This window comes from Oryza glaberrima, chromosome 2 (genome assembly GCF_000147395.1).
Source record: "Oryza glaberrima chromosome 2, OglaRS2, whole genome shotgun sequence".
In the NCBI taxonomy this organism is placed as follows: Eukaryota; Viridiplantae; Streptophyta; class Magnoliopsida; order Poales; family Poaceae; genus Oryza; species Oryza glaberrima.
In genome coordinates this window covers 29,328,542-29,347,349 of record NC_068327.1, presented here as the reverse complement: position 1 = coordinate 29,347,349, position 18,808 = coordinate 29,328,542, and the positions used below count along the sequence as shown (strand labels likewise).

The window sequence follows — 18,808 nt, the reverse complement described above, 5'->3', positions numbered from 1 at the left end:
GGCGAAAAAGGAAAAAAACCAAATATGTCCGATTAAAAAAAAGGGGCGAAAAAACCGGAAAAAGAAAAACCAATCGTAAAAAAAAGGCGATAAAAAGAAAAAAACCAGATAGGTCCCATCCAAAAAAACCGTAAAAAGAAAAATAAAAACCAAACGTAAAAAAAAGGCGATAAAAAGAAAAAAAAACTAATCGGTTCGATCAAAAAAACACGGGTGAAAAAACCGGAAAAAGGAAAGAAAAAACAAATATGTCCGATCCAGAAGAAGGGCGAAAATAAGGGAAAAGAAAAACGAATCCGACTCCGTCTACGCGGTAAAAAAAAGGGCGAAAAAAAATCTGTCCAATTTCAAAGAAAAAGGAATTATATGTGACGCGGTTAAAAAATTTCTATCTCTACCTCTACTATACTTAAAAAAAAAAAGGTGCTTCCGTCGTCCGAAAAAAACCAGCGAAAAAAATCGGATCAGCGAAAAAACCGGGAGAAAAAAAACGGACGAAAAAAAATCCAATTCCGTGAAAAAAAGGCGAAAAAAATAAAAAAAAGAATTGGTCCAATTTAAAAAAACGTAATCGGGCGAAAAAAATAAAAAAAGAATCGGTCCGATTAAAAAAAAAGAAATCAGGCGAAAAAACTAGGCGAAAAAAATCTAGTGAAAAAGCCGGGCAAAAAAAGAATCCGATTATGTGGACACGGTAAAAAAAAGGGCAAAAGAAATAAAAATGAATCTGTCTAATTTGATCAAATAATGTGGCTCTGATTTTTTAAATTAAAATCCGTTGGATAAACTCCTAAGTAGGCTCGAAAAATAAATTCTAAATCATATGCTAATTTATCAAATTAATCTCGGTTCTACCTATTTGTTAATATATCAAATTAAACTTGATTTTTACCGATAAGAGCAGCGGGCTACAGATATGTAGCCCGCTGCAGCGCGGACTTTAAGACGCATTGTGTGTATGACAGGTGGGACCATATATTAATAGTATAGTAAGCAACTATTTTATGAATTGGCTATTAGATTGGCTATAAGTAAATTGGAGCCAGGGCTATACCGTTAAACTTGCTTGAGGACTGGAGTACTCCACAAGCTGTAAATAAAACAAAATCAAACCGACCGTTCGAACTCCGAAACCTTTTTCTCGCCGGAGCCGTGCGCGCGTACGGCGTGGGAGGTGTGCCCTAGTCGCGGCGTTCTGCTGCCCTCGCCGCCGTCCCGCCCCCGCGTCGCCCCGTGCTCTCGCCGCCGACACCGAGGAGATCCGGCCTCCAGCCATGGTGAGTTCCAAGCACTTACGTATCTCGCATGGTCGCTGCTATTTCCTCTTCTAGTAGATCATACCCTTCCCCCGATCGCGGATGCCCCTTTCTAGGTTGCATCTCGTACTCTTTTTTCGAGGCGTTACCGCTGAATCGCGATTTAAGTCGAGGAACTTGAGTCGTAATTCCGCTTCGATTACGTTTAAATTCGTTGGTTGGGGTTTAGGACTTTAGGCTACTGCAGATTCCATGCTGTTGAATTAATATTAACCTTGGTGGCAAAATTTGGTTCAGTGGTGGGTGCTGATTTCGCTAGTGTGGTCAAGGATGGCTGGTTTATGGAAATTATGTGGAGAAACTGTAGCTATTCCTCTACTTCAGACCTACCCAGTAACCGTATTATGTTAGCTTATTATGGATAGATGAATTTAGGAGCTATAACTCTTAATAATTAATATCCATTTGAATTGAAAGGTTGGTGGCTTTTATGCCCGTGGGGAATACTTGTAGATTCATATATCATATTTTTTTCAGAGGAGGGAGGTTTCTGTGGTGTAGAATCTTGCGCACAGGTATGGATATCATAATCTTGTGTATTCCACAGATCCACACGATTGATCAGAATAGTATCACTGTTGGATTGATAGAGCAATCATGTTATGGGATGGTTAAATGAATGTATTTTCATTTGTCCAATTATCCTGGTGGCAATCAATGTTGATGCTTCCAGAGTCAACTTTCTGTTATGCATCTCTTCTGTTTTTCATAGTGTGTCAACTAACTAAAAGGTGCCAACTAATGCAAATTTTCAGGCCAGTCTTCCTGATTCTTTCTTGGCCGACTTAGATGAGTTATCGGACAATGAAGCCTATCCCGTGAGTTGATTTCTATTACATGTAGTGAATTGTATGCTATAGTGATGTTTTAATGGTGCACTTAACTTATGGGTGCTATTTAAGGAAGGCGAAGATGAAGAGGCAAGAAATATGGAAGAAGATGGTGATGGTGGCATGCCTTGCTGTGAATTTCTTAATCACGATGATCTTAACAGTGCCTCAGAGCTTCATAAGACTCAACGTTATAACGACATTATGCAAGTAACTGAATGTGTACAACCCATTTTTTTTTTATCTACAATCTACAATTGTAATATTCAAGCTGCATGCCTGCATGTGTGCCTTCTTCTTTGCTTTCTTCAAAAAGAATAATCATGCTGTATATGGCTTAAGGCTGCCTGAGACTAATGAGTTTGCCCATTGTTTCCCAGTACTGCATAAGTCAAACAGTTTAACATAAGAACTTCATGTGCTGGATCCTTTTAACTGAGCCTGTCATACTAACCGTACTGCTACTATTTTCCACACTCCCGGTTGGTTTTCGTGCTGAATAGTTCTTTAACAAAGTTTTCTGGGTGGATCTTAGAGTGTAAAGTAAACAAATATGCAATTTGTTTTTCATGAAACAATTGTGTTGACTTCTTCAATTTACTGTACTGAAAAGTAATACTATTGTATTTTGTGAGCAGTAATGTGTCTATTCTTTCATCTCTTGTAATATCAGTTCTCAAACTCTGAAGGTTATCGTGTCATTCATTTCGTTAGGCCAATGTACTGAGAAACTTTCACATGTCTACTCTCAGAAAATTGAAGATGCTCTTCACAGAGGGACAAGCATATTGCCAGAAGATTTGGAACATCAACTTATTGCTGATTCCAATGCTTTATTAGTAGATATCGATAATGAGATCACTATCATCTACAATTTCATACGGGAGAAGTACTAGCAAAAGCTTCCTCTACTAGAGTCTCGCGTTCACCACCCAATCGATTATGCCCGCATTGTCAAGAAGATTGGAAATGAGATGGATTTAACTTGTGTTGATTTGAAAGATATTTTGCCATCTGCAGACATAATGTGGATTATGATGACCGATTCAATAGCTAGCAAGGAGCCTCTTTCTGAAGAGAATTTGGTAAAAACAATCAAAGCATGTGATAGACTCTTACTCTTGATGCAGCAAAGAGGAAAGTTCTTGATTTTTTATAGAGTCGAATGGGATGTATCGCACCAAACCTTTCTGCAATTGTTGGGAGTGCTGTTGCTTCAAAACTGATGGGAGCTGCTGGTGGTTTGGAAGCATTGGCAAAAATGCCCTCTTGTAATTTGCAGCTTCTCGGTGCAAAGAAGAAAAATCTGTCTGGATTTTCTACTGCAGCATCCCAGTTTCGTGTTGGTTATCTTGAACAAACTGAAGTATTTCAAAGCACAATTCCATCTTTAAGAACTCATGCATGTAGAATTATATCTGCAAAATCAACAGTAGCAGCAAGGATTGATTCCATAAGAGGGGATCCAACTGGAAAAGCTGGGCATAGCTTGTTAGAAGAAATCTGTAAAAAGATTGAAAAGTTGCAAGAATTACCACCTGCGAAGATCCTAAAGCCACTTCCTGTTCCAGATTGTATGCCCAAAAAGAAGAGAGGAGGTTGTCGGCTCCGGAAAATGAAAGAAAGGTTAGCTATTTCAGACTTTATCAAAATGTGAAAACCCATGAAAAAAACTGTGTTTAGTTATCTGATTATGTTACTTGTTTGTCTTGTCTGGGAACTTGATTTGCAGATATGCACAGACTGACATGATGAAGCTGGCAAATCGGATGCAGTTTGGTGTGCCGGAGGAGAGCTCATTAGGTTAGTTACACTATGGATGAACACCAGACTGGTGTTTTGTTTAGTTTCAGCATGGCTGAATCTGGCATCTAATTTTTCTTTTTGCCTATTCTATTTGTTTTCTGTTGTTAGGTGATGGCTTAGGGAAAGGTTATGGCTTGCTTGGACAAGCAGGAAGTGGGAAACTACGTCTCTTAGCTGGCCAAAGCAGACTTGCTGCTAAGGTTGCCAAACGGTGAGCAGTTTTGTTTGTCATTATTTGTTGGCATTTTACTTTTAAAATGATAAGGCATAGGATGATATAGAGAACTATGAACCTGGTTTGCTATGCTAGCGCAATGCAAAAACTGCATTATGTTTGATAGGAAAAACAGCCAGAAAGAAACATTCCGTTGTCCCTTCTTTCCACTTTGCTATGTAAATATTTTCTTTTCATAGGATACATGATGGATATTTCTCCCCTTCTTTTCACTTACCGCACTTCTATATATGTTTCTCTAAAATTACCAGGCAGTTCAAACCTTGTTCTCATGAATCATATGATGAGTTCAGTCACTCTTTACATTCTGTAGTGAACACAACCGTTCTTTATTCTGCATCATACTTGCTTTCATTGTTTGCAACGCGTTAAAAATGTTTTGTTCCTTTCACATGATCCTCTTTTACCTTATTACTTTTGTTTTATATTTATTCTTGATACCAGATTCAAGGCAAGGAGTTGTGACAGGAGTGAGTCAAGGTCGGGGTTAACATCAACTCTGGCATTTACACCAGTCCAAGTAAGTTCTTGCTTTGAACTGGAGCCATCTTGTCGTTTGCCTTATTGAAAGTTGGTTCGCTACATAACCTCAAACTCTTTATGGGGTTTATGTTACATGTCTTGTTTTGTATGCTCTTCACTTGTCTAGGCACACACTAGTCACTACTCACTACTCCATCCGTCCCATAAAAAACTAACTTCTAGCTACGAATCTGGAAGTAGCGTTTGTCCAGATTCATAGCCAGAAGTTGATTTTTTATGGGACGGAGGGAGTAGATCAGTTAGTAAATCACCTTGGCCTCCCTTTTTGTTGTTTAGATAGCATAAAAAATCCTTTTGCTTTTCATGTCTGACTATTGCTATCATTTCCTTCAGGGAATGGAGCTTTCAAATCCACTGGTGCACAATGACCATTCTGTCAGTGGAACCCAAAGCACTTATTTTTCGGATGTTGGGACATTTTCAAGTATCAGAGGAAAAGATGCCATCCCCATTCAGTCATCAGAAATTCAGAATCCAGGGGTGTGAGCCCATGAAAATCTGGTTCTTACCGTTTCCCGATCACACTTTCACTCACAAGATGTTGAGATAAAAGCCTTAAACTATGCAATGCCATGGTTATGGTGTTCGGTTGATATGGGTCTTTTGTTTCTTCAGGCTATTGTTAGTTGTGCAAGTAGATGTGTTACATTCGTTCCTGGCACTATCATCGCCTAAATAATCACATAACTGTTTCTAGTGGATAAAAAGGAGCAAAAGTTAGTTATGCAATTTTGTCTGGTCATTTTTTTTCACTGTCCACACCCATTGATGATGATACCATGAAAGGACTGGCTTGACTATCTGATTCTGTGTGCTCGGGCGCCCACAGTTTTGGCCTCGATGGTGCTCTTATCTAGTTTATCCAACGACCATGATGGCTGTAGAACAGTGAGGTGCCAACTCTTAGTGATCAGGTCCTGGACGTTGCCTATTGCCTCTTTTCATCTGAAGACATACTAGGCTAGGCTACAAGCCAATGTATCTTTATCATCAGGGCCCAGCTTTGTTTGCCCTGATGGTCCTCGCTGCATGTCTGCATCCATATGGGTGACCAATTATCACTCGATTTTCACTGATACCGTGATAAGTTGTCCTTTCGTCTTGTCTAATTGAGGTTGCGCTACTGCCTCTTGGCCACGCATAAGCTGCGACCTTGATTCTTACAATCTGCGCGCTGTGGTTGATCTAGAAATCTGTAGGAGTTAGAGATGAATTCCTGAGTTTTGAGTTTCTGGCCCAGAGGCTTATGAAAGCTATGATGGCATGTTTAGAGCTTTCGATAAGTGGGGCTGTGGGGATTGGGACCCAGTATTGCAAAATTGAGCTAAATCAGAACAATTTCCAAAACAATGCCTCTGTCCACTCCAGGCACAAACAATTACAAATACAAATTTTAACTTCCAAGAAGATGGAAACAATATTTTTTTTTGGCACACACATTGGTGGAAACTATAGTATGATGTTCTAGATTTGCCCGCGCTGTGTGGTGGGTAGTGTGGCCTAGTGGGTACACTGCCCTACGGCCGCAAACCGGGCCGACTGAACTGTAAGGCAGCTGCCCTTGGTTTCTTTCGCGCCCAGTGATTTGCATTTGGACCGCTGATGCAGCAGCGCGATGCACGTACATGATAACATAGCGGGGCCATGCCCCTCTCCTGTGCTTGGTTCTCACGCGAATGCTGTGGGGGACGGACAGCATCGGCGTGTTGCTGTGTCTAACGTACGCCAGCGCTTATCGCCTGCTCCATCCTGTGGAAGTGGCCGAATCGGATTCCCTCTCCTCTTCTTACGAAGCAACCAAAATCCCTTGTCCTGTCATATTGTCGTACTCCTCTTAGAGGAGCACGTAAAACTGTTGGTTCTCGTGAATCTTGCATATGCACTGTCACTCTCGTACTAGGGTGTCATGCTGTTGGTTCCGGTGAATCTTATCTACATATGTATATCCTGTCTGCACAACTTCTATTCCTTGCTATAAGAAGAGAACGATTTTACTAATAACAGCCGCTGGAATAATTTTTCATGTTGCCGTGTGCAACAAAAGGGAAAAAAAAAACAGCCTGATAAACAAAGTGTAATGTCAAGTTGCAGACAACTAGCAATGCAGACTTACCTTCAGAGAGTTATTGCATCGTCCAGTTTTCCGAAAGCTCATTTCATTGTGGCTGATCATAAGTTTCATTGATTTGAAACCGTGATTGTGAAGCCTCATTCTCTTTTATGGAAGGCAAAAGATACATTTAACTCTTCCCAAATATTTCCTACCCTTCTCTTTCCTTATCTTGACCTGTCGTCAGCAAATGTGTCATTGCCAAACTCCAGCCCTGCAGCAAGCTCACGCCAACTTGCCTGTTAAATAGCCCCCTCTCTGCACTGAAATGCAACTCGGGGAGAACAAGGAAAAACCTATATATACACACTCCTCCATTTCTGGTCACGCCGCAAGGTTTGCTCCAACACCAACAGGGAGGTAGGCTGCAGCTTATCATGGCGGCAAGGAGGGCTGCTTCCTCCCTCCTCTCTCGCGGCCTCATCGCGAGGCCTTCTGCTGCCTCCTCCACTGGCGACTCCGCTATCCTTGGAGCAGGTGATGATCTCTGCTTGGATCTTTTCTTGTGTTCTCGAGTTGGTGAGAAATGGTTTACATTTTCTGTCGCTTGAATTGAGCGATGAGTGTTTAGGGGATTTACTGTAAGTTCTTCTCTGTTAAATCGGTGAGAACCTTCTTTCTTTCTTTCATTTTCTGATGAAAATGACCGGCGGTTCGGCACAATGAGAGCGTCTCTGATGGAGTGAGATTAGTTTATGTCTTCAAATATTTCTTCCTAGAACTTTGTCCTTTTCTGTTCTGTTTGTTCGGTTTCTAGTAAGTAGCGTCATGAGTGAGTCATGCCACTAAAGTTAGTTAGACCTCTCCTCCCCAAGTGGCCGTGGAGATGAGGTTCTGTTTTTCTCGTGTATGATATTTTGACGCTTTCAATTGGATCCTTATCAAAACTCGGATAAACCAAAAGCAGTTCAGTCTTTTCCCCCCTTTTTTCTTGCCACTGCTCATCATGTCCACCTTCAGTGTCATCCTGTCACGACTCACGAGTTCGATGCTCTCCTGGGAGGGAGATCACACCCCCCGTCATGCACCAACAAACAAATACTTAATTCATGAATCTATTCCTTGTTCCGATTGAGATGTACTTACGAAAAATAATAAGAAAATAGAACTTTTATGTTACAATATTATCTCCTTAAACAAAATTGTTACTGTAGTTTGCTAGTCCGTTTGATGGAGCATTTGAGAGCAATCATACCACACATGCAACTGGTGATACACACATTTCACTGGACGTACTTACCTACCCTCTGCGCTGCGGTTACAGGCTCAGCACGGGGCTTCTTGCCTGGAGCACTTCACAGATTCAGCGCTGCACCGGCCGCCGCTGCCACCGCCGCAGCCACTGAGGAGCCGATCCAGCCGCCGGTGGACGTGAAGTACACCAAGCTCCTCATCAATGGCAACTTCGTCGATGCAGCATCAGGTACACGAGCTACACGAGCCAGCACGCCTCCGCGGCGAGTCCACATTCACGATCGATAGGCGTAACGCGTGTTTTCTCCTTCAGGGAAGACGTTCGCGACGGTGGATCCCCGCACCGGCGATGTCATTGCCCGCGTGGCCGAGGGCGACGCGGAGGACGTCAACCGCGCCGTCGCCGCCGCCCGCCGGGCCTTCGACGAGGGCCCGTGGCCGCGGATGACCGCCTACGTAAGTTGCAACTGTGTCGCCACGAGCTGCCGTGCGGCGGCGTGCGTGCGTGCACCGCCATGATAGGAGTTTGCGCGTGTGTGCATGCAGGAGCGGTGCAGGGTGTTGCTGCGGTTCGCGGACCTGATCGAGCAGCACGCCGATGAGATCGCGGCGCTGGAGACGTGGGACGGCGGGAAGACGCTGGAGCAGACGACGGGGACGGAGGTGCCGATGGTGGCGCGGTACATGCGGTACTACGGCGGGTGGGCGGACAAGATCCACGGCCTCGTCGTGCCGGCGGATGGGCCACACCACGTGCAGGTGCTGCACGAGCCCATCGGCGTGGCCGGGCAGATCATCCCCTGGAACTTCCCGCTGCTCATGTTCGCCTGGAAGGTCGGCCCGGCGCTCGCCTGCGGCAACGCCGTCGTGCTCAAGACCGCCGAGCAGACGCCGCTCTCCGCGCTCTTCGTCGCCAGCCTGCTCCACGAGGCTGGCCTCCCCGACGGCGTTCTCAACGTCGTCTCCGGCTTTGGTCCGACCGCCGGCGCCACTCTCTCCAGCCACATGGGTGTCGACAAGGTAACCATCGGATTAACCTCACGGGTGCTTTTCTGTAACAATTTTACTGAGGATTTTGGCCGTGTGCGTAGCTTGCATTCACCGGTTCGACGGGCACGGGCAAGATCGTGCTTGAGCTGGCCGCAAGGAGCAACCTTAAGCCGGTGACGCTGGAGCTCGGAGGCAAATCACCTTTCATCGTCATGGATGACGCCGATGTCGACCAGGCCGTCGAGCTTGCGCACCGCGCGCTCTTCTTCAACCAGGTATGTGTCGCTATTTGCACGGCGTTTTTGCGTGCCATTGCGTCTTCAGCAACGGGCTCTGAACAAAATGTCATATGTTCTGCGATGTGCGGCGAGCAGGGGCAATGCTGCTGCGCGGGGTCACGCACGTTCGTGCACGAGCGCGTCTACGACGAGTTCGTGGAGAAGGCCAGGGCTCGCGCTCTGCAGCGTGTGGTCGGCGACCCATTCAGGACAGGCGTCGAGCAGGGGCCTCAGGTACACCAACAAATCAGTTGCTCAAGATACACAGCGATAAAACCCAACCCGTAACCCAAAATTTCCTCTCTGTTTGAATCAGATCGACGGCGAGCAATTCAAGAAGATCTTGCAGTACGTCAAGTCGGGCGTGGACAGTGGCGCCACACTCGTGGCCGGCGGCGACAGGGCGGGCAGCAGGGGGTTCTACATCCAGCCAACCGTCTTTGCAGACGTCGAGGTAATGCAATCACAATTCACACACCCCTTCGCCTAGTTTCCCCCAACATCTGTTCATGTCGTTTTGCCGGTTATTGCAGGACGAAATGAAGATCGCGCAGGAGGAGATATTCGGGCCGGTGCAGTCCATCCTCAAGTTCAGGTTTGCAGCACTAGAATTCCCCCGAATTCCATGTGATCGTGACAGATTATCAACTGGAATTTATACAAACACCTTACGTGCAATGTGCAGCACGGTGGAGGAGGTGGTGCGGAGGGCGAACGCGACGCCATACGGGCTGGCGGCGGGGGTGTTCACCCAGAGGCTGGACGCGGCGAACACCCTGGCGCGGGCATTGAGGGTCGGGACGGTGTGGGTGAACACCTACGACGTGTTCGACGCGGCCGTCCCGTTCGGCGGCTACAAGATGAGCGGCGTTGGCAGGGAGAAGGGCGTCTACAGCCTCCGCAACTACCTCCAGACCAAGGCCGTCGTCACGCCTATCAAGGACGCCGCCTGGTTGTAGCTGTAGTAATCGATCCTTTCTCTCCTCCATCCCCATCACCATTGCTGCGTGCTATGACTGCTATCCCGTGCTCTTCCATATCAGTTGTCACTTGTCAGCGTGATGTCTCTGAACAACGCCAGAGATTGCGATGAATAATGGTTAAATCGGAAATCTTTTGTACAACAAAACTTACTGTTACTGATTATCCTGTACTTTGTCGCCGACATTGCAAAAATGGACGAAACATGTGACAAAACGCCAGAACGCTCGCCGGCTATCGTTCGGCGACGATCTCCAAGGAGGCGGCCTCGGCCACCGGCGCGTCACCTTCCTTGCCGCGGCTGGCGGCCACCTCGGCGCGGCAGATGGGGCACAGGCGGCTCACGCGCAGCCACGAGTCGACGCACTGCGCGTGGAAGCCGTGCTCGCACCTCGGCAGCACCCGGCGCCGGTCGCCCGCCCGGAACGCCTCCAGGCACACCGCGCACTCGCCGGCACCCTCCTTGACAACGTGGCACGGCAGCTCGCCGACCTGTTCCGCCGAGAGGCCGCCGCGCGCCACGTCGTGCTGCCCGACGACGCGGGCGCGGGCGAGGGCGAGGCGCGAGCGGCCGTATCCCCACCACAGCGCCCATAGGAGCACGAGGACATGGACGACGACCACCAGCGAGAGGCCGGCGACGAGGAAGACGTTGGAGTTGTCTCCTTTCATGCGATCAACCGAATCAAGCGGATGGACTTCACACACATTTGAGACCTCGAGGCTCGAGCAATGGAAGAGCAGTAGCAGTTAGGAATTAGGACAGAGAAAACACCTAAATATATACTATATGAGACTTAGACTTCTGATCGAGTTCTGACTTTTGAGGTTCAGCCGTTCAGGTGTGATATCACAAGCTTAGCTACCGAAGTACTACTGGTTTAAAATAATGCTAGTGGCATCTGAAAACTGAACCATTTATCAAGTACCAATATTTGCTGATTTTGAGTTTGTGATCGCAACGTTTGACCACTCGTCTTATTCAATTTTTTTAAATATAAAAAACGAAAAGTTGTGCTTAAAATACTGTAGATAATAAAGTAAGTCACAAATAAAATAAATAATAATTTCAAAAAAAATTGAATAAGACGAATGGTCAAACGTCGCAAGTAAAAACTCAAAATCCATTATATTATGGGAGGGAGGGAGTATTAGTTAGTCCTTGCTGAGTTTCCCAACAGCGTAAGCACATCCTCCTTGGTTTACCCTCTTGCTTAATAGATCTCGAACGACGGTGAGCTTTCTCAGGTCAGGCGAAAAATAAACATATCGTCCACGTGTTATGCTTGTAAGAATGCACAAGCTGTGGATATTAACATCTCTGGGAGACAGTTCACATCACGTACTGATGATCATTTGCAAAGGATCAGTCCAACGCACGACTTTCTGGTTTTAAAAATTTGCTGCGGGATAATGTTTCAGCTGGCAGTCATGTTTAATTAGTTATACACAGGTTGCAGCGGCGGCGCGGTGATGGTTGTATGCATTTTGGAATATGCTCCAGCATATTGTAAACAAAATCAGATTCAGCTGAAGACGATAACAGACGAAACAGAGGAATTCAGAGCTCCGGTTTCTGACGTTTCAGTGGGATTCGATGTGGCATCGGACAAGCTAGAGGGAGAAGTTGCAACTTGCAACTTGAGTCGAATGATACCTCTAGACTTTTAAAAAGAAATTTGATCCCAGCATCCGAGTGGACTAACGATCATCTCATTCGCTAGACTCGTTCTCCGATAAAACCCTGGCACGCAAGGGATCAACAGAAATGACTAGCTTGGATTAATTAATTAGTAACAGATAACAATGCAGATGGGTAGTTGTTTTGGGGCAAATGCATATTCAGGTAGGTCAAATGCAGACGTGATCTGCACATATCTGTTCAGTTTCCCTAACTGACGCATTTCTTTTCTGGACAAAAACGTAAGCTGAACGCCTGAACATAACAAGTACAGTTACTTGGAGTGTAGCACCTGGAGACGTAACGAGTAGCCTGTGTAACAGATATGATCGGAGCACCACTTCCACATGATGAATCAAATTGAATTCATAGAATGGTTGAGCTGATCAACTGATCAGATGACCCATTTGATCTGTACAATAAGATTTCCTAAATGCAACTACGCGAGGATTACTAATTACAAGTTTACAACCAGTAAAAATTTAAACAAGAGTCAAACACTAGAGTACACTACCGTTCTGTGCCTCCCAATCTTTCAGTAACGATCTCCAGCGTGGTCGCCTGACTTGCCTCGGCCACCGCCGCGGCCGGCTTGCCGGCGTAGCCGGACACTTCCACCTCGGCGCGGCAGATGGGGCACACGCGGCTCTGGCGCAGCCACGAGTCGACGCACCGGGCGTGGAACCCGTGCTCGCACCTCGGCAGCACGCGGCACCGGTCGCCCGCCTGGAACGCCTCCAGGCACACCGCGCACTCGCCGCCGCCGCCGCCACCGCCGTCTTCCTTGCGCTCGTGGCAGGGAAGCACGGCGATCTCGTCGGGCGTCAGGCCGGCGGCCCGCTGGTCCCGGCGCTCCTCCACCCGGAACGCGCCGCGCAGGAACACGCCCCGGCGCAGCGCCCAGAAGACGACGACGACGTGCAGCACGAGCATGAGCACCACGCCGGCGACGAGGAGGAGCACCGACAGCGTCGCCCCCGCCGCCATGCATGCAGCTTCTTCCAAACCCAATTCCTCTTTTCACTGCAGCAGCAGCTAACCAGCTAGCTGCTTAATTTGCCTTTGCTTTCGTACTGGACAAGAAGAGTTTGTCCGCGCGCAGCCGCAAGTTGGCGGTACAACCAGTTCTGAAAGCTAGGTCAATCGCATCCCACGCCTATCTCGTTCGTTTGATAAACTGATGCAACTACACGTCCTTAAAAGCGACGTCCCTGTTCGATCCCTTTCGAAGCTCTCTTGTCAGTTCTGACAGAAACGTGATTAATGGGATATTTGGGTTAGACTAGTAGTAATATTAACTGATTAACAATATTGTTTATAAATAATTGGTCTCGACAGCTGGAACAAAAGAGTTTTTCCCTCTGCTAATAGGTAGTAAGTCGCCGGTGTTGCAACAGTTTCTGGACGATCAAGTCCATGCCAGACGCTGTCTTGGCTTGGCTCGGTGCGTGAGAATGAGAAGCTGAGAACGACATGCTGCTAAGCCGCTTGGGATTTGGAAGATTTGGCGACTAAATAAGCGCGGCCAAGCGATCTCTGGGCAACGTCCGCGACGAGAGCGACAGCGTGGATTGGAACTCGCTTTGGTTGGTGGAATTAATGGTGGTTACTGGTTATACCTCTCTAGCTCTCTTTGACGTGGCAGACTGCGAGAGCTACGCTTGTTTTCTGGTACCGTTTCTTTTCATTTACGTTTTAATCGTGTATATGTGGTGTGTTCGTTGCGTGCCTTCCATGCTTTAAAAAAAAAATGGGGCCGTGGTTGGCTGTTTTGGAGTTTCTTCCTTTTGTGGGGATTTGTTTTGAGGCTTATTGCTTAGGCTATAGCTACGTTGAAAAATATGAATATGTTTTGCTGATACAACGATAGATATGGCTAAGATCAGATGGCATTTAAAAGGAATCAGGTCACTAATAAATTAAACGTTTCGTTTGACGTACATACGTACTTTTACATCAAGCCAGCTTGTTTGTCAACTGCATTGGGCATGTTTGCGTGGGTAAGTATGTACAGTATGTATCTGCCATCGTTGTAACTTGTAAATTCGAAAAGAAAAAAGAGAAAGAAATAATAAAAGTTAAGTTGCCTCACAAATTCTCGACAAAAGCTTTTGGGCCAGGTAGTACGATTTTCTCCACCGGAGAAGTCGGGCGGCCCGTGTAGTACCATATGTGTTTGGGCCCTGAAGGCCTGGGAGTTTCCGCGATTGCAGGCTTGCAGCAACTGAAATGGGGCCAGGCTGGGCTGGCTTGCGATGCAGTTTAGTACTACTCCTGAAACATTCCTTGCACGTCCTCCCTATTCTTCGCTCGGAGGAGGTTCAGGGCACATGGAGCAACATTGCAACCGTATAATCGCATCTGATCAGCAGAGAGTATCACTCTCTCTGTCCAGCTGGAGCGGTGGCGAGAGAGCCATGCACAACGGTCTAAACGTAGCACTGCAGATCACTATTGCTACCACTACCACGCATCGTACGCACGGTACCACCAATCCTCCCCATCTCAACGGCTGCCCAATGTGAGATCACGAAAGGGTTGCACTAATAATACAGTAATACCAATAGTAGCAAAACAAGACAAATCGTTTCGAAGCATGGCAATCCCTAGTGCTGCAGACATGCCACATGGTACCTCAACAACCTGCCATGTTCAAGCGTCGGACCAGCTGTACCCACTGCTCCCGAACGGCCTCGATCGGCCACACTGGCGGTCAGTCACTTCCGGCCCGTTTGTCTTCTACTCCTGCTGTTCTTCTACTGCTACTACTACTTTAGTACTCGTCGAAAAAAAAAAAAACCTCTGTAGCAGCCCCACGGTGTCGAACTGTCGATGGAGCAGTGAACTCGTGAGACGAGGCGAAACGGCGAGAGACGTCGGTGGCAGAAACGATCGATCCTATCGGCCAGCGAATCGCAGCTCAGGGGCTGTAGTGCAGGCGATGCGATCACGCGAGGGAGGAGGACTTGATCCGCGCGCCGATTGGCGGACACGGAACATGGCGGAGCAGGAGTCGGGTGGAGATCAACCCTGGAAAGCGCACCAGCGACGCCCAAGATGCGCCCCCCTCATTGGCGCACACTTGACGCAGCCCCCACGCGCCCCAGCCGCCTACTCCACCCAGCCCCCCACCCCCCACCCCCCCAAATTCGCTGCCGCGCGCGCGACCACGCTAGGATCGCGACGAAACACCAATGCGATGCGGCCGTTACGAGCACGGTCGGGTGATTGGGTTGCGTCCACGGAAGATCCCCTCCCCGCGGCCGAGACGGGGGCGCAACCGCGCAACGCAAGCAAACGCGGCCAAAATTGCGCTGCTGGGATTACGACTCCACCAACGACACGCTCGGAGCGAGACCGCACGCAAGCCATCAACGTTTGGGTGTTTTTTTTTTTTTGTTCCTATCCTCCGACCTCGTCTCATCCGTTCTTCTCCCCCCGAGAGTTCCTCGTCTCGTTGACACGTCGCGTAATTAAGCAGGCCGCTTATCACCAGCGGGATCGATCGCCGTCTCGCCATAACTCCGCGTGTTCTTTTTTCTACTCTTATCTCATGGAGAACGCTGTGTTGCTCCGTCCCGCTCTGATCTGCCGCGCGCGGCTGAATCTCCGAACCGCACGCCTTTTACTGTAGCCACACCTTCGATTTTCAATCGCCGTCAGGAAATGAATTTCTTCTCTCCTTTTTTATTCTTTCCCTGACATGATTGATTGCAACTCCGATAGATGCTTGGATTGCGAGGCCTGTCAAATATTCTCGTCCCCTGATAGATTTTTCTCCGCCAAAGTAATCAGACGCTCGCGATTAGCTCATTTTTTGATCAGCGCCACTAATGATGGCACAGATAGAGTACTAATTGGCAGGCGATTATAACTTGAAAGTACATGATCACCTCCCAATACGAGCGGTTGATTAGGCACTTCTAGCTTCACTCTGTATCTGCAATCTCTCATCAACATCTCCATCAACAAGGAGAGACGGGGGAATCTTGGTTATGCTTGTCCAATTAGTGGGGCTGCAAAAGACAAAAGATGTTCCCATGTCCTATCAAGGCCAAGGAAAATGGCTCTTGCGCTGTTCCTGCTAGACTTAACTACTGCAACTAGCTCCTAGTGTGACATCAAATTCAGACCAAACCAATATAACTCTTCTACTCCCTCCGTCTTATAATAGGTGACGTTTTTGACTTTTTATTTGCAACCTTTGACCATTCGTTTTATTTGAGAAATTAGTACAAATATAAAAAAAGATAAGTCATATGTAAAGTACTTGTGATAATAAAGCAAATGACAAACAAAATAAATAATAATTTCAAAATTTTTTGAATAAGATGAATGATCAAACATTGACAAATAAAAACTTAAAAAGACAAATAATATGGGACGGAGGTAGTAGGTAACAAAAGATTATCCATAGGACATGCATGCCCTAGCTAAATACACGTCAAATCCATATGACAATTATTCAACCGGGTATTTAGGCTTGTGGCTTAATTTTGACTATAGTATACAACATAAATAACTCATGCTAAGTTTTGGTATGCTCCCAAGTCCCAACTAATAGGCTATGGATGATCACTTCAATATGGTGAAATGATGAACTGAAAGGGATGCATCACCTTAGTAACAATAAAAGTTGTAGACGAGAGGGATGGATGGAAATGGCCACATATAGTTCCGCTTGGTTGGATGAGATCGAGCCAAAAGTGTATATTTTTTTTTACCAGCATTTATGCAGTATTGATCTAGAATAGTACTATGGTTTTCAAAGAAAAGTTATAATAGTACAATGCACTACCATTTAGCCTTTTTATTTGCTCCAATATATTTATTTGAGACTGCATACATAATCGTGTATAGTAAATCTGATCTTTCTTTAGAAGAAAATCTTATGTTTATTTTTGCCGAGTTTAGTGTCCACTCCTGCTCATGCTTTACAAAAATGTGATGCCTCCGTTGTATTGTCGCCTCTACCACTGTGGCCGTCAACACTAAAGGCAACATCGGCGATGCAACCTCCTTCTCTGTCACCACTTCGTTGCACATACTTCTATGTCATCTTTAGCAACTTGCCCGTCTGCCTCCTAGTACAAATCTCAACTTACAAACCCAATTTAACTCTATCACTTACTGCCAATGGCCGAATAAGTATACAACGTTGGACACTAAATCCACAACTAATGTGCAAGTTTACCTTGCCACCACCTTCGCCATGTATTGATGACTACGACCACTTAGCTAGCGATCATACCATTAAACTTAAGGTTTGAGCCGGTTCAACGTTTTAGGACCCTAACTGAGTGAAAACCTTAAATTAAAACTTAATAAAATTTGCAGTGGAAAGATGTACTTAGCCCAAATCATGAAGCAAAATCATAAGGCGAGAAAATCACACTACTACAGAATAGATTTTTCTAGACGCCGCACTCTTTTGTTTCCATGCGGTCCGTGAGTACAACCGCACGGAAAAATAGGGGGACCGGTGCTGGGTTGTCGTCCGCACGGGAAAATGCATTTTCTCATACAGACGTTTTAATACGACCGCACGAGATAATCCTCATTATCCCGTGCGGTCGACTTAAGAGGACCGCACGGAAAAATCGATTTTCGCGTGCCGACTTTTTAAATGGACCGCACAGGAAAATACCTCCCTCCTTTCCCTCCCACCCACTTTGGCATCCTCTTTCTTCCTTTTTTTTCCCTTTTATTCTCCCTCAACCACCCTCCTCTCTCTCTACCTTATCTCTATTCTCTACCTTATCCTTTCCCCTCCTCCTCCTCCACCCCTCCTCCTTCCGTGTGGGCATCGGCGGCGGCCTTTCCGCGCGTGCGGCGAGGCGGCGACTAGCGAAGTGGAGGCGAGTGGTGGCGAGCGGGGCAGCGTCGAGCGGGCGGCGGAACCTCCTCCTGGTCGTCGTCCTCGTCATGCACGTCGTCGCTCAGCTCCCTCGATGACGACGCCGTCGTCGCGTGCGTCGTCAAGGAAGCGGCGGCGAGCAACGAGCGGGCGGCGAGGCGGCCGGATCTAGCGGCGGCGGCCGTTCCCCGCCCAGATCTGGCGATGATGTTGGCGGGCTCGACGCCGACGACGGTGGCGGGCTCGGCGCCGACGACGGTGGCAGGCTTGGCGAGCGGGCAGCGAGGCGGGCGGGCTCGACAATGATTTTCGTGTTTTATTTCGGTGCAGGTGATATAATTGAACCACACGGGATAATCGATTATCCCATGCGGTTGGGTCACCCGCACACGAAAATGTTCATTTTTCCACACGCTGGGTTCCAGATGGGGAAAACCTCCGTATGGAAAAATCAATTTGACTGCACGGAAAAATAAGTTCTGTAGTAGTGTCACTTGATTTTATCAATATTTATACTTAAAACTAGTGGATTGTAAACTTGATATATCTTATCAGCTTGGTCTGATTACAAATACTTGTCAGTTCACTGCTCATTTCAGCCTCCTAGCTAATGCACTTACTACTATTTTGCATACATTAATTACGTGAAGATGGTATACAGCCAAACAAGAACGACAGACAGACGACGGACGGCCAATCGTTTGCGTCAGTCGTGCTGTCCACATTGTGTAATAAATGTGAAAAGTTTACCACCATCTTCAGTCTTTCTATTTGTGTCTAGCTAAAAAGAAAGGGAAAGAAAGCTAAACTGCATATTCCCGTAAGCAATCTAGTCTAGCTTATGTGTGTTAGCACTAACGGCATGCTAAGCTATGTCCCGGCCCTTTCTAATTTAACCTTTTACGGTGTGCGAATTTACTTTAGAGCAATGCTACGGGTACTAAATTTTTCTTACTAAACTTTTACTAAACTAAACTTTTACTAATA

General features: G+C 46.7%; 3 protein-coding genes and 1 pseudogene across 3 annotated transcripts; 2 read left to right on the top strand and 2 right to left on the bottom strand.

Annotated features, from left to right (window-relative positions):
* Nucleotides 1-1,140: 1,140 nt before the first annotated feature.
* Nucleotides 1,141-5,558, top strand: LOC127763836 (U4/U6 small nuclear ribonucleoprotein Prp31 homolog; annotated as a pseudogene).
* Nucleotides 5,559-6,826: 1,268 nt separating this feature from the next.
* LOC127763449 (benzaldehyde dehydrogenase, mitochondrial-like) lies at nucleotides 6,827-10,431 on the top strand. Its single transcript, XM_052288152.1, has 9 exons — nucleotides 6,827-7,317; nucleotides 8,105-8,263; nucleotides 8,348-8,490; nucleotides 8,581-9,054; nucleotides 9,126-9,299; nucleotides 9,399-9,536; nucleotides 9,619-9,756; nucleotides 9,836-9,897; nucleotides 9,988-10,431. Exons 1-9 carry the CDS (start codon nucleotides 7,218-7,220, stop codon nucleotides 10,259-10,261), a joined length of 1,662 nt encoding a protein of 553 aa, XP_052144112.1. The 5' UTR covers nucleotides 6,827-7,217; the 3' UTR covers nucleotides 10,262-10,431.
* On the bottom strand, nucleotides 10,408-10,977 carry LOC127763450 (RING-H2 finger protein ATL40-like). The gene has a single exon (XM_052288153.1). It carries the CDS (start codon nucleotides 10,953-10,955, stop codon nucleotides 10,518-10,520), a length of 438 nt encoding a protein of 145 aa, XP_052144113.1. The 5' UTR covers nucleotides 10,956-10,977; the 3' UTR covers nucleotides 10,408-10,517.
* A 1,228-nt stretch (nucleotides 10,978-12,205) lies between these two features.
* LOC127764232 (E3 ubiquitin-protein ligase ATL41-like) lies at nucleotides 12,206-13,104 on the bottom strand. The gene has a single exon (XM_052289083.1). It carries the CDS (start codon nucleotides 12,949-12,951, stop codon nucleotides 12,475-12,477), a length of 477 nt encoding a protein of 158 aa, XP_052145043.1. The 5' UTR covers nucleotides 12,952-13,104; the 3' UTR covers nucleotides 12,206-12,474.
* Between the last annotated feature and the right edge of the window lie 5,704 nt (nucleotides 13,105-18,808).